The sequence below is a fragment of the Marmota monax genome, unplaced genomic scaffold (genome assembly GCF_021218885.2).
Source record: "Marmota monax isolate L192 unplaced genomic scaffold, Marmota_monax_Labrador192_F-V1.1 WCK01_AAM20220418_F8-fsc00041, whole genome shotgun sequence".
In the NCBI taxonomy this organism is placed as follows: Eukaryota; Metazoa; Chordata; class Mammalia; order Rodentia; family Sciuridae; genus Marmota; species Marmota monax.
Window position 1 is genome coordinate 1,122,463 of NW_026695238.1, and position 15,108 is coordinate 1,137,570.

At 37.8% G+C, this 15,108-nt stretch overlaps 1 protein-coding gene across 5 annotated transcripts in view; it reads left to right on the forward strand.

Annotated features, from left to right (window-relative positions):
- The window catches only part of Xrcc5 (X-ray repair cross complementing 5), a 99,151-nt gene extending 84,470 nt beyond the window's left edge, over positions 1-14,681 (forward strand). For all 5 annotated transcript variants that reach the window (XM_046439645.2, XM_046439644.2, XM_046439643.2 and 2 more), the window contains 5 exons: positions 1,141-1,250; positions 2,987-3,083; positions 5,280-5,347; positions 13,226-13,300; positions 14,430-14,681. In XM_046439645.2, the coding sequence (XP_046295601.1) occupies positions 1,141-1,250; positions 2,987-3,083; positions 5,280-5,347; positions 13,226-13,300; positions 14,430-14,444 (365 nt within the window). In that variant the 3' untranslated portion in view covers positions 14,445-14,681. The remainder of the gene's footprint in view (positions 1-1,140; positions 1,251-2,986; positions 3,084-5,279; positions 5,348-13,225; positions 13,301-14,429) is intronic.
- The last annotated feature ends 427 nt before the right edge of the window (positions 14,682-15,108 follow it).

Consider the following 15,108-nt stretch of genomic DNA (forward strand, 5'->3'; position numbering starts at 1 on the left):
TCCTCTCCAAATGTTAAAAGGTCCTCAGGAAATAAGTAGATGGCACCGATTTCCTGTCTGTCACAAGGCATTGAATAGTGTTCAGGTCACTGATTCAGAGTTAGAGGCCTTGCGTCTTTTCAGGTGAATCTTGAAAGTAGTTTGCTTTAGTAATATGCTCATCCACATTTTTAACTACTAAAATGCTCAAATGAGACTGTGATTTGAAAAAGATACGGCAGTATTAGAATATCTTGACCATTCAGCATAAATTGTGAAGTAGCTGGCGAGTAAATGGTTTCAGGAGACAAGGGAGAGTGAGCCTTTAGGCCATGAGTGTTTGTTATCTCCTTGGTTTGGTATTCAACATAAATCTTAAGGGCCAATTTTGATGTACTAGCAAATTTAGTTCCCTGAGATGACCTCCACATTTCTATTTTCCACTGCTTTTTCCCCTCCACACTTAACAATTTTTGTTTCTTTATGAGGCAGGCTCAAGTTGCAATCCCCCTTAGAAATGATGACATTGATGTATTTCCTCTTTCTGTAGCATTTATGACATTGCTTACTGATAGATATTGTTTATTAAGTATTCATAGCTTGTGGAGTGCTGAGCAACAGGGAGGATATTCAGGCCCAGCTAAGGCATAAGATAATAGTAATAGGTTCTCATTCTAACAGGATGTTATGGTGACACTGGGACTGTTCTTTGTAATTTAATCTGGGATTGACAAAAGATGGGTGTTTCTGTCTCATGACTTTTCACTGCCTGGCACTGCTTGATAGTTATCCTGAGTGGCATTAGGGGAGGAACTTGACAACTTGTTTTCTATGAATATTTAGGAAAGGTAGTTTTGAATTGTCCAAATGCCCCTAAATTTTGGGGGGAAGATAAAAAGCAACAACAATATGATTAAAATAACTACCCCAACCTAATGTTTGACATTTCAAAAGGAACAGAAATTAGTTTATTTTTGACAAAACCACATTTCTCATATGTAGATTTTTGAAATGAGAATTTTGCATCTCATGTCTCCCCAAAGGAAATCTGGCTGTTGTGCATTCTCTATGAACCTCATCCTTCTTGGCACACTCAAAGGGGCTTAATCTAACAAGCATCACTCACATCTATGAAAATAAATTTATTTTCTTATGTTCTAGCATGTCATCAGCTAATAACTCACATTGAACAGTTTTTGGATACTAACGAAACACCATATTTTATGAAGAGCATGGACTGCATCAAAGCCTTCCGGGAAGAAGCCATTCAGGTATCTTTCTTCTCACCTATCTTCTCTGCCCAAGCTATGGGCAGCCATCACGGGGAAGAGAAAACCGGCATCCCATCAATAAGCCTGGCCTTTGGAACTAATTATTCTCACTATGAATAGCAGTTGTGTGCCAAGAGAAGTGGGAGTGACCATTGTCATTTCTGAGGAGGAATTAATGTAGATGGGTGGATGTTTATCCCTTGAAGTGAGCTTTTTATGCTACTAAAGCTCTAGCTTTGTGTGCTGCTCAGGGGCACCAGGAAATTTACATTGTAATATCTGATAGCCCTGGCATTATTGTGAAGGATGGGCTAATTACTTTAGGAAAATTGATGAAAAACATGTATTGGTATGATTATTGAAGAAGATTTTACAAAGACAGAAGTAGGAATCTAAATGCCAGGGGAAAAAAGAACACCAATAATAATAACAACAACAACAACAACAACAACCCAACACACTCACCTTTGTGTAGGGTTTTTATTTGTTTTATTAGAAATTTTTAGAAAACACTTCTTAAAATCTTCCAAATTATTTATAGGCCTCTATACCTCTAGGCAAGAGGTGAGCAAGTTTAAATTAGAAAGTATGTTTTTAGAGAAGGTACAGTTGTGATATATGTTCTTGTGTGAGTGCTTATTAAATATTTGCTGAATGAATGAAGAAATTAGCACTGAAATTATTTTAGGTGTTTACAAAAAAATGGCAAGAAAATGAGAAAATCCTTAAAACTGGATTAAAGTAAAAGATTCAGAAGCAAATGACCCAAATACCCTACAGAAGACAAAATTTGGGGAAGTAGAGTCAAGACAAGACCAAGTAAAGATAATTTACTTGGGTAGAGAAAGATTTCATTAGATGAAAAGAGACTAAAATGTGTTGTTTTTTAATAAGTATTACCCCAGGTAAAGGGAGCTAATAGCACTTCTGCATGCTGTTGTCACCACATGCACTGGGTCACTGGGTTTCTCAAAACAGGAAAAAGAAGATTGGGGAGTAGGTCAGTGGTTGAGCATTTGCCTAGCATGAGTAAGGCCCTGGGCTTGGTCCTTGGCACCACCACCAAAAAAAAAAAAAAAAATTAATTAGTTAATTAATTTTAAAAAGATGGAAAAGGAGCAAAATAAACTTTAGAGACTGGTCAGTCAGTATTAATGAAGACCTATATTTAACTATAAAATTATTTTTTAAAAAGAAATAATTAAGAAAATATATTTTAAATTTTGCTTCTCTTAAGGAATTAATAATTGTTATGAGATGCAGAGTAGCAAATGAATATATTTTATTAGAAAAAATAAATAATTTTTGATATTGCATGCTGAATTATGTATAAGTTAAGTAATAAAACTGAAATGTGTTTCAAAATAATCCAAGTGTTATGGGAGATGAAGGTAGGGTCTAGATGAAGCAGATGGTTAAGTAATAATTACTGAAGCTGAGTGATCAGTACATGAGCATCCATTGAATAATGAATTATTCTCTTTTGTTTGATATTGTTTGTATTTAGTTAAAAACAAAGTTTTAGGTGCCAAAAAAGCTATGTGGCTCTGGGAATGTTGGTTCCTTGCGTAGGTGGAAGGATTTCTGGTTTTCAACGAATAAAGCTCAACTTGAATTGCCAGCTTCCATCTACCTTACAAGAACTTTTAAAATAAATAAATAAATAAATAAATAAATATGGTGGATTCAAAATCTGTTGTACCTTGGTCTGAAGATGATGGATTTTGCCCCCACAGTTTTCAGAAGAACAGCACTTCAACAGTTTCATGAAATCCCTTCGAGAGAAAGTGGAAGTTAAACAGTTAAATCATTTCTGGGACATTGTTGTTCAGGGTAAGGAGTTCTTTGTTTTTTGGGTTATTTCCCCCTCTAGATATTGATGCTGCTGCATATCCATACAACTTCTAAACATAAATTATATTGCATGATCTCCTAGGTGGGGAAGCCTGGTGACTGACTGACACACACACACACACACACACACACTCTCTCTCTCTCTCTCTCTCTCTCCCTCCCCCCCCCCAAGTGAATCTTGAAAGTAGTTTTCTTTAGTAATGTGCTCACCCACATTTTTAACTAGTAAAATGCCTGCCCACCCACCCCCCCACCACTCTCTCTCTCTTCCTTCTTCTTTTGTGGTACTGGGGATCAAGCCCAGAGCCTCAAACATGCTAGGGAAACACTCTCCCAGTGAGCTACATCCCCAGCCTTTCATTTTAGTTCAAGACGGGGTCTAGAAAAGTTGCCCAGACTGTCTCAAACTTGAGAGCCTCCTCCTGCCTCAGCCTCCAGAGTTGCTGGGCTTACAGATATGTGTCATCATGCCCGGTGGGACCTGATAGACTTCCCATTTGGCTTTGAGAAATGCCCAGGATTCATTGAACTCAAAGTCCCCTTTAATAAGCATCAATACAGAGTTGATAAATACCAAGTGGATGTTACACTCTGTGCAGCATGACCCATTTCTAAGATTGTGCCCTTCTGTTTGTTCACTGAAGCCACTGTGCGGACAAACTTTGCCCCGTTCTCATATTCTTAGGCTATTTCCATTCTCTTTGGTCCACTGCACTTGGACTGACTTACCCAGATTTTGCCTCCCTGCTACCTTTCATTACCACATTTTTGGGCTTCCCAAGTCAGCAGCCCCACATCTTCATTCACTAAAGCCACTCATTTCCTCACTTATTCATAGCAACCACTACAAACTAAACCCAGAGAGGAATGAACACATGTTCTTCCAATGTTACATTTGATATTTGATTTTCTTCATGCCTTTTTCCTGTTTTTGAAAACATGACCCAGTTTTCTTTCAGAACTCAAGTATATTATTTATTAAAAATACATATGAAAATAAATTTAAGAGATGGTATGAAACTTTCACTTATAAATCAAGAGGCAAAAATTAGCCTCCACCTGTTTTTCGGTGTAAATTCTGGATGGGGTTACACACCTATCTATCCACCTTGTAACAGGCGGCATTTCATCCCAGGCAGTGTTACTTGACAGTTAATTTTTCAACCCTTTAACCTCTACATTGGTGAGCAAAAGCAATTAGGATGCATGGTGAATGGGACTTACTCAAATCACTTTTTTTGTCACCATGGCTATCCCAGTAGATGAAAGAGGAAGTTGGTGTGGGTATTTATGAATGCCTAAAACATACTATTTGCTGAAAGCAAACTTGCAGTATATGCACAAGATCCTTATTTTCTGGGAGTTTATATGCTGCTTAGAGAATACCTAAAACCTGTGCCTTTTCTAGGTACAAATGAATGTTAAAAATGCATGTGTTTTTCTATGAGTATCATGCATCAGCCACTTGAGATAGGAAAGAATCTTAGGAAGAAGAGAACATTAAAGGGTAGATTTTCTGTCGTTTGCCTTCACTGAGCTAAAATTGATGCACAATGCTATGTTAAATGACACAGACACCAGTTGTAACAGTGTGTTACCTCCTGACCTAGTGCTCTGGTCATTTCATCAATAGCCAGTCACACTGCTTAATTCAAAATATTTACACACTCCACCATTGAGTACTGATGGATTTGGACAAAAGAATACACTCATTCAAACATTTATTTATTGAGCTTCTTGTATGTACTACATGGAGGGGAATAAAAAGATGAATAGTACCTATTCCCTGCCCTTGAGGAAGGACAGATAAACATGCAAATAGTTACACAAAATATGAAGAGTGATTTCCAAGGGTTAAAAAGTGATCTAAGAATTCTAAAAGGGAGTGCTGTGTCTTTCTGAAGTTGACTAAGAAAGCCTTCATAGAGTGGGTAGAACTGCACAAGTGGCCTTTGTTTCTTACTACACTAGCAAAAATAAGAGAAAGGATAGTGTGAGATGAAATGAAAGATGTTTATTCATTGCCATTTTAGTTTTATGGGTTTTTTTTCTTAGGACAGAGCATCTTTATATTTTTAAGTCTCCAGAGCAAAGGTGGGAGGAGATGATGGAAAGGAAAGTGAGATTAGGATTAACTATTTGTATTTGAAGTTTACTCTGTGAATTACTTTTTAGATGGAATCACTCTGATCACCAAAGATGAAGCCTCTGGAAGTTCTGTCACAGCTGAGGAAGCCAAAAAGGTATTAAGAAAGAATTCCCTGTATTAGAATCATTGTGGTGGGCATTATTTTCCTAGATGTCCTTAAGAAGTTAAATTTTAAGGTGCCTGAAGTAGGGCACTCATTCTTTATTCAGCCAACAAACAAATTGCTTCAACTGCAGCATACTTGTGGGAAACATAATCCACTCAGTTTTCCACAGGCCTCAGTTGTATTTCTGGAACTCACCTGTAATCCCAGCTTAAGTAGTCCTAGAGCTTCTGACCTCCCTAGTACATTCCAGGTTTAGCCTAGACCCTGACAAAAGGCTATAAAGTCCACTAGCCCAGTGATTTCCCACGCTGGCCACACATTTAGTCACCTGAGGAACTTTTTTTTTTTTTTAATGCTGATTAAAAATCAGAATCACCCCAGAGATTCTATTCTGTTTGTTTGAGATGGGTGCTGGGCATGGTTTGTTTGAATTTTTAAAGTCTCTCAGATGAATGTGCAGCGGGTAGAAAAAAAACTCTATTCTAGCATAAAGGACATCCAGCTATTTTCAGTAAAGGTCTCTTTCAGTAGAAGATTAACACAATTGTTAGGACAAGGCCTCCCTGTCTGATGTATGAGCTATGAGTCACGATACACATAGCTATTTAGTTCACTGATCCTTCATTATACCTCAAGGTTGTGATGAAATTTTAATGGAATTAGATTCAATAGCTCAAAAACATAGTTTATAGCATTTAGTTTTAGTTACCATCACTAATGGATCCAGTCTTGCTAGGACAGTGCCTGGCAACCACCCTGACAAACCTTCTGCTTTGCACTACATCCTGTGCTGCATGCTGACAGCCCTCTGCCCTCTGTAGAAGCTCAAACATTGGGTACAAGGGAGCATAGGGTGGCAGTGGAGACTCAAAAAAATAATTGTATATTCTGAGAGAGAGTTTGACCTGGGGCCAGCAGATAGGAATGTATCAAGGGAATGGCAGGAGCAAGTTCACCATAGGTCTCAATTCAAGCTAAATGGAAAATGCCTCCAACTTTCAACTATACAAAGGCATCTGACAGAAACCATATTGTTTGGGAGACAAGTTAATCAGCATATATAAGAGTTTTTAATCAGTACTGAGCCTGGCAAAAGTTTTTCTTAAAGAACAGATATGGTCCCTACTTTCAGGGAGTATGTTTCTAGAATTTTAGACACATACTCTTAGGAGCTGACTGTTGTCTCAGAGGGGTTCGCAGTGTCTGTACCCTCTTCCACAGTCAGTAGTGAGTACCAAGAGTTTGGGTATGTCAGGTAACAGTTTGGCTTTATTTTTATTTGTCAGTTTATACAATATTACTTTTTTATTTTCCCCTTGGACTGTAGTAGAATTTGTCAGTCAGAATTTTCCAGAGAAATAGAACCAAAGAAAACACACACACATACACATACACACCTCCCTCACTTGATTGATTGATTGATTGACTTTAAGGAATTGGCTCACGTGGGAGCTAGCAAGTCCAAAATGTATAAGATAAGCTGACAGGCTTGAAACTCAGACAAGGCTTCTTTGTTAGTCTTAACAGAATTCTTTTTTTGGGAAACCTGTTTTTTTTCTCTTAAAGCCTTCAACTGACAGGATAAGACCCGTCAGTTATTGAATGTATTGAAAATGATGTTAGCTGATTATAAGTGGTAAACTCATTTACAAAATACCTTCACAGAAATATCTAGAGTAAGTAGTGTTTCATGGAACAGCAGGGCACTATAACTTAGCCAAGTTGACACATAATGTTAGTCCTTACGTATGGTGAAGGTTTTTGCTAAATAAGTAAAATACGTCAAGACATACAATTTAATTTTAGTCATTATTGCTTTACAAAAATCTGTCATCCAAGTGAGAATTGAACACATTACAGTCTTTGGAGGAAGTGGGGAGCACTGGTCTAGAAAAGGTAATGCTCCCTCCTAGCTGTGCATCTTAACCAAGTGTCACAGCTCATTGAATCCTGAATATTAGAGAGGAAAGAAATCTAGAAAGGGATAATGCATTTTTAAATTGTGTGAGGCTTGTTCTATATTGCAAATGTGATATCTTCTTTGGAATTTAAGGACACAGAGTCTGATAATTGAGCTATAGAGAAAAATTTCAGTTAATTGCTAGGTATGAGGTGGTATCCTTAGATGATTCTGATATCACCAGAACTGACTTCAGTTGTAGTTTAAGACAACTCTGGTAATGTCACTATCTTTGAATAGAGAAAACTTAATAAAAAACATGAAGAGAATCTCTTCTCCCAGCATGGGATACCTGGCTTTGTCTTGCATCTTCTTCCTTTTGGAGCAATTTCCAGTCAGGGCACACTAAGTACACTTTTGATACTGCCAGCAAAACTTCACTGTTTTGGCAGATAAGAAGGAGGAAATTCAACTGAAATGTATTGAGCCCCAGCTCTGTGCTAGGCATTTTGATGTACGTTGTTTTGTAGCATCTGAAATTAAATTTGCACGTTAACCTTACAGACGCACATCTAAAAAATGCCATTTTCTTTTTTTCACATTTATCAATGCTTCAGTCAATTAAATATTTATACCAAATGTTTATATAACATTTGACTTCTAAAAAAAAGCATTCACATTATGTGATGTTTACTTAAAACATGCACATTTTATCTAGATAATGATAGAAAGAGATGGTGATAAAATTTTGTGTAGGTCTGGGATGTAGCTCAGTGGTAGTGTGCTTGCCTAGTGTGCGCAAAGCCCTGGGTTTAATCCCTAGCACTGGGGGGAAGAAATTTTTTTTTGTATGTATCTTCAGAACCAAGTGTCCAGTACAGTCTCTGTGATCCTCATATAGTGATCTGCTACGAATTGGCAGGAGCAGAATACTGTCCTGTTATCACTGGGAAACCAAATTCTACAAAGTTTAAATGGGGTTACACTATGAGCACTCAGAGGCAGCAAGAAGATTAAAATTCTGGTCCCTGTGCACTGCACTGGACCTTCATTCCTAGATAGATTTAAGTCTTACAAATAATCTATAAAATGCAGTAGTCCCTATTTTCCTTATTCTTTTAATATATTTACTATAAGTTATTAAAAGTTAGCAAGCTGTCAAATTCTTGCTATTAAGTGTTATTTGAAAGGAAATAATTATCTAGGGTTGTCCATTTTAGGTGGAAATTAAATTATAACTTTGCACTTGTACAACACCTTAAAGAGAGCCATTTTCTTCTAGTGTATTTTTAAAATATGTGAATTTTGTGATTCTTTTGAGAAACAGGTAAGTTAGCCCTACTGCAGACATAGAATATTCTTCCATAAATTTAGGTAATCAAAAGTTTCCCAGTAGCTTTCATTTCACTTTGAAATCTACATATTACCCATCTCTGGAGCCCATTTTTATTGTCATTATAATCTGTCAATTCTTTCATTTAACCTTTTCTGTTTCTAGATGGTAGTGTTAGACATTCCCTTAGCATTTGATGTTGGGTAAAGTCTTTGTGTAGTCCTGAGTGCCTTTATCCATCATGTTGGTCTCACTTCCTGGCGCTCTCATAGGCAAGAGAGGTAAAGCAGGGTTTCTAAGATCTCAAAATAAGTGACTGACTGGGAATCTCTTTCTAGGACTGACCCCTGGTCTCCTGTCATCTTATTCCATGTTAAGAACAGGAGAAAGAGGATTTATCCCCAAGCCTTGAGGAATCCAAGAGGCTGAGCTGTATCTAAATATTCATTAGATTCAAGCTTTTGGGGTGGGGGACATTTTTAGCACTTGTTTTCCTTTTAACAGCCTCATCTATCCTTTATTTGATCCGTTTTCTATCTTAATATCATAGATACTTAGTTTAGTGATCTGGTTTTTTCTCTAATACCATCCAGAAAGGTGAAGTTGAATAACTCAGTGTCTCACAGCAAGCTAATGACTAGCAGAACTGACCAGAACCAAGACCCCCTGGACTCCTACTCTAGCCACCCTCCCTCCACACCATGGCTTCACCTCTCCATGCCTCCACCAGTCACATCTGTTTAGAGAAGAGATACTCAGTGCTTCCTCTTTCAAGAGTACACCCAGATTCGTGCAGATGAATGTATAAGAGATCACCAAAGCCTTGCAAAGGATTCTAAGATGGTTTAAGAATCTCTAACTACTGGCCCCTGTTGGACCCTGTGACATTTACTTTTGTTCTTTTCTGATTTCCTAAATCTCTGGTGTGGTTTTTCAGTATGCTAGTATAAGAAAAGCAGCAATGCATATCAGAGTGTTACCTAATGTTTGTTTAAAGCTTGAGACTTTTAAGATAACATTTTAAATTTTTATGAAGATGGAACATGTATAGTAATTGAACACATCATATGGTATACAAGTTGATGAACTCTTACATATTCATGTACCTGTGTGCCCACCACCTAAAAGGCTCCCCAGGGCTTCCTCAGTCAGAGCCCTTCTATCCCCCAAGTAACCAGTACTCACTTCTGTCACTTGAGAAGAGTTTTGCCTGTTCTTGACTTTCGTATCATTGGAATCATGCCTAATGGTTCACTGATGTTGTAATTACTCATTCTGTATTACAACTATGTAGTATCCCTTTTAACGATTATACTGCAATTTATTCATTGATTACCTTGATGATTTGATTATTTCCAAACTTTAGCAATCATGAATAAAGATATGCTAGATATTCTTATATATTGCTTGGTGGTTGTATATTAGGTATATTCCAAATAATTAGAATATAAAACTTAAACTGCCACAAAGAATTTTTGCTCTTTATTTCTTCTGAGGTTCACCACAACACCATAAGATAAATAGGGTGAACAGTAGTATTTCCTTTTTATTTTTGAAGAAAATTAGTTATGAAGTGGTCCCAAAGTTTTCAAGTGCTCCTGAAGGGCCGAGGTTATGGTTGTGTTCTACACACCAGGGTGGAGGATTTTTCTGATGCAGTCTATTGCCATTATTGCATAAAATAAGCTACATATGACATTAATGAAACCTAAATTTATGGCATTTTAGGCAAACTTGTTCATTTTGATGCTTTTTTATACATCTGGGGTCACCTGATAGTGTTGGAATCAGCCTGATAGAAGCCAGGTGTTTTTAATTTGGGCGTTGGTAGGGGTCTGAGCACAAGCTGATTGTTAGAGGTTATTGATTCCATTTCTCTGCTTGTAGCCAGGATTACATTTCAGTACACAATGAGTAAAAGTAGTAGTTTATTCATCTCATAAAGATCTCTAGGTAAGAGGCTCTTTGTGCCAACACCACGTGGATGATGGCTGAGGAATGGGGAATGTATCACACAAGTGTCCTTTCTATTTATTATCTCCTTTCTCAGCATTCTGCAGAGGAAAAGGACAGGAGAAAAGAAGAAACTTGACTCCTACCCTTTTCTGCTGCATTCAGAGAATGGTTCCTTTTATTGAGAAAGCAAACCAGTCCTTGAATTCTCTGCTCTGTCTATAGCTTCCTCTAGCTTCCCTGTCACTGCTTAGCCTGGAAATTACTTGCCATTAAAAACTCTGATGAGGAAGAGCGCTGTGTATAAGAGATCAGCCTTGCCCGGGCTTGGGAACATAATGGATGGCAGCTCAGCTTTTAGCCATAATTTGCTATGCAGAAATGTGAGGCAGATCTGTCAGGGAAATCAGCTGCAGATGTTTATCACTTGATGGAAATGAAAGGGTTTTTATGCTGCTGCTCCTCTCTTCCTAGGAAGTTGGCCTATCCTCAGACATGTGCCATTGTGTTTGATTATATATACCATGGTCACATTGTGCAGACAGACCTATCTTAATTTATCCTTTAATTTCACTCTAAAAGAGGGTTTTCAGGTGAGGAAGGAATGGGAATTGCAACTTTTAGAGGCTGAATGCCAAAAAACATCAAGAATTTTCTATATTCATCTGTAAATACCTATAATGTTTCAGGTTACTAATGTAAAAGATATAGTGGACTGTTGTGCAACTGAGCGCATGGAGTTTGTCATTTGTTTTGGATATGCTAGTTCTTTGGTCCCACAGAAGGCTATGACAGGACACAGCTCTGCCTTTTACTCTGTTCACCCTATGTGTTCGACATGTTTTGTTTTGGTTTTTTTTGTACTGAGTATTGAGCCCAGGTCCTCATTCATGCTAGACACCTGCTCTACCATTGAGCTACATATCCCCAGCCCTCACCCTAACTGGATGAGACTTATTCATTAGCCATATATTTCTAATATAAGGAAAACCATGAAATGGTTGATTACAATGAGTAGGGAAAGCAAGATACAATTTTTAATAGTGACAATAATCGGGAGAACTATAAAGATTAATTTGGAAACCATGTGCAATAAATGTATGAATTTCTTATTTATCTATACTTGGTTCTCAGATATCTCTATTAATAATCACCCACAATAAATTGAATTAATGATACAGCAGCTGCATTACATTTCTCTTCCAGACTGTCTGCCCCCATTGCAAGGATTTTCTGCGTGTCATAGCATTGATTCCCAGCCCTGCACATAGTTCAGTAAAATCCATATGTGTCCTTAAAAGAATTAATCTCTCAGTCAAAATGAAGGTTCAAGAATAGTGAAGCAACAAAGTCCAGGGGAGAGGTCAAGTCAACCTGGCCACATCTGTGTCAAGGCAATGCCCAGCTATGTAGAAACAGCCTTTGCTGTTACCATTATGTTAATTGTGTGTGAGTTTCTATGTTTCAGAAATGGAAAGATGGGCAGAGCTTGCTTCCTGAGATTTGCTGCGTGCAACCTAATTAGTGAATGACTTTGATTTATAATTTGTTAAAAGAGATATAGTTTATTTATAGGTCTTAGGTTTCAAAGACCTTTATCATGTCCACTGTACCATAACAATAACAGGAATGTATAGGAAAAGCAGTTCTTGCCATTTTTTCATGTTGATAACATGTATAACAAGATTTGCCTGAGTGGAGGCAGCTGCAGGAAAGCAGCATTAAGCCAAAAGGCTCCAACACAAGTGTGCTCCACTGCACTCTGGCTGACTTAGGGAATGCTGACAGAGAGACATAGTCTACCTTTCATCACCCCCTTTAAAATGCTCATTCCTATAGGCTGGTCTGTGCTCCCAGGTAAAGGTCACATTCTCAGGATAGATAGGCATTGGTAGAACTTGGCTCTTGGAGGCAGTTGCCACATGCATGAAGTTTGAAAAGACACCCTACCATTATGTCTTGGAGGGACAGGATAGAAAAAAAGATATTCAAATGATTTTTTAGGGCACTCACAACTTTTTAAAATTCTCAGTATCATCCTTTGATACTTACAGACCTGGCTTTAGGGCCTTTGCTTTTCTGTGTCTGCCTTTGATAAGTTCCAGGTCTAAAACACTGATGCCGAACAGAAGTTTTCTCATCCATTTTTTTATCTGCCCGTTTTCTGACAATTTCTAACAAATGGAAGGACTTCCATAAAAGGGATTAAGCAGCCTCTCAAGTTCACTCATTTTTTTTTATTTGAGTCAAGACACTGTTTGGGGGTGCTTATTTTCTTAATCTTATCTTGCCAGCTTACTTGTGGAAGCAGACGTGAAATATCAAGTGAGGTATTCGTGTCCATCATGCTGATGTGGGACCCTCCCCAGATTCACCATCCTGATAAGCCCTGACAAATCCTCCCTCTTCATTAGACCTTTCTCTAGTAACTAGTTAGTATGGACTATTAAACCTCAAAATTGGTGCTCTTGTCCAGAGCCAAAGGAAGAATATGCCAAGATGTATGTGGTTTTTTTTTTTTTTGGTTGTTGTTGTTGTTTGATTTTTAAAGACCATTTGCAATGGGACTTTACTAAGCAAGCCTTCCTTAGTTTTGCCTGTGGAATGTTAGCAAACTGTTCGCTTCATCAAAAGAGGCAAAAATGTCACTGTAGTAACATGACTGATTTTCTATTCACAGTTTCTGGCCCCCAAAGAAAAACCACATGAAGACAAAGCAGCCATGTTTGAAGAAGGTGGTGATGTAGACGATTTGGTAAGCGCTTTCAATATATACCAGGTGTTCTAAAGAATGAAATTGAGCTGTAAATTCAGCCACAAAAGCTGCTTATCATAGACTTGTTTCTTATTTGTGTTTTAATTTCTAACATATCAGAAGTTCTCTACACTGTTATTTATTGCCATTATAAATTTAATCAGATAGGTGATTTCATAATGGAAATTCCTATGTTCTGCGATTTCAACTACATTGTTCATTCAAATTAATTCTCTTCTTTGAAGGGCTAGAACGAGCTGGGGAGGCTATTTTCTTAGTAGCAAAATGTTATAATTTACTGAAATTGCTCTTAACCAAAAATAAGTAATACAACATGCAATTTGTGTGGGTTGACAAATAAGAACAGCCTTTAAGAAACCTACTTCTTAAATGTTCTCAATTAACTTAACATAAACAAAATAGACTAATAGGCATTTGAGGATTACTGCACCTCATTACACCATGCTGTGGATACCTGGAAAACTGTATAAATATTGGAATTTACATCCATCTTTCAGGTTTAGAAACTTCTTCTCTTTAAACCTCACACAATAACTGTCCAGCAAAAACTGCATACTTTGCTTTCATCCTTTTTGTGAGAAGTTCTTAATACTGAAATGAGGAATGATTTGGTATTTAACCTCTAAAGTAGTTAGTAGTGAATAAGTGTGCAAGTCCATGCGTGTCTAACCAATGTAGTTTTCTTTTTTTTTTAATTTTTATTATTGTTCAAAACATTACATAGCTCTTGACATATCATATTTCATACATTTGATTCAAGTGGGTTATGAACTCCCATTTTTACCCTGCATACAGATTGCAGAATCACATAGTTTTCATTAAACTCTGTTTTGCCAGAGCATCAGTGGCAGGTCTTTGGGGATGGAGGTGGGGGCAAGGATTGAATCCAGGGGTGCTTAATCACTGAGCCACATCCCCAGCCCATTTTATTTTTTATTTTGAGACAGGGTCTCACTGAGTTGCTTAGGGCCTCGCTAAGTTGCTGAGGCTGGCTCTGAACTTGTGATCCTCCTGCCTTAGTCTTCCAAGCCACTGGGATGATAGGCAGACAGGCATGCAGCACACATCCAGCCTGGTTCCCTTCTTAATATGTCATTTTTGTTTACAGCTGGACATGATGTAGGTCATGGATGTTTGGGGAATCTAAGAGAGCTGCCATCTTCATAGTGCTGGAGACTCTAAACACAACAACCTGGAAGCCATTCAGGGGAACCTGAAGCTGTGGAGATCATTTCAACAGGTTACTTGGAAGTGAATTCCCCTCCATCTCTATGGCGTGAACACATGCATACATGTTGTAAGAGATAATTCAGACCTTATGCAAAGTTTATAAAGAGGCATTCTTACTTTTTGTTTGGCATATTATTTCTTTTGTGATTTATTCTTCTTAGTCTATTACACACATACTTTGAAGTTTCAGGAAAATAGATTCTTCCAGACCTGGTGTATTGGTGAGGATTACTCATGAAATGATTAGCATCTCCTCTCGAACCAGGGCATGATCACTGGTGAGTCCCACTTCTTTCCAGTCTGCTCCTCCAGTAACAGTCATGATGTGCTGATTGAGCAATGATGTTTGCTCCCTACCAGCAAGTGCTGAGATAGGAAAATCACAGGGAAGGACTGACCCATTTCTCTTTTTAGTTAAGCCTTTTTAATCACCACATTACTTTGGCTCTGTGAATAGGCAGTTTTCCATAAGCAAGGTGGGAAGGGAACATAATTTCCTTGAATTAGTGTCTTAAACTAGAAATGGTGGTGTTCTCATGAAGAAAAGGCCTACTTTT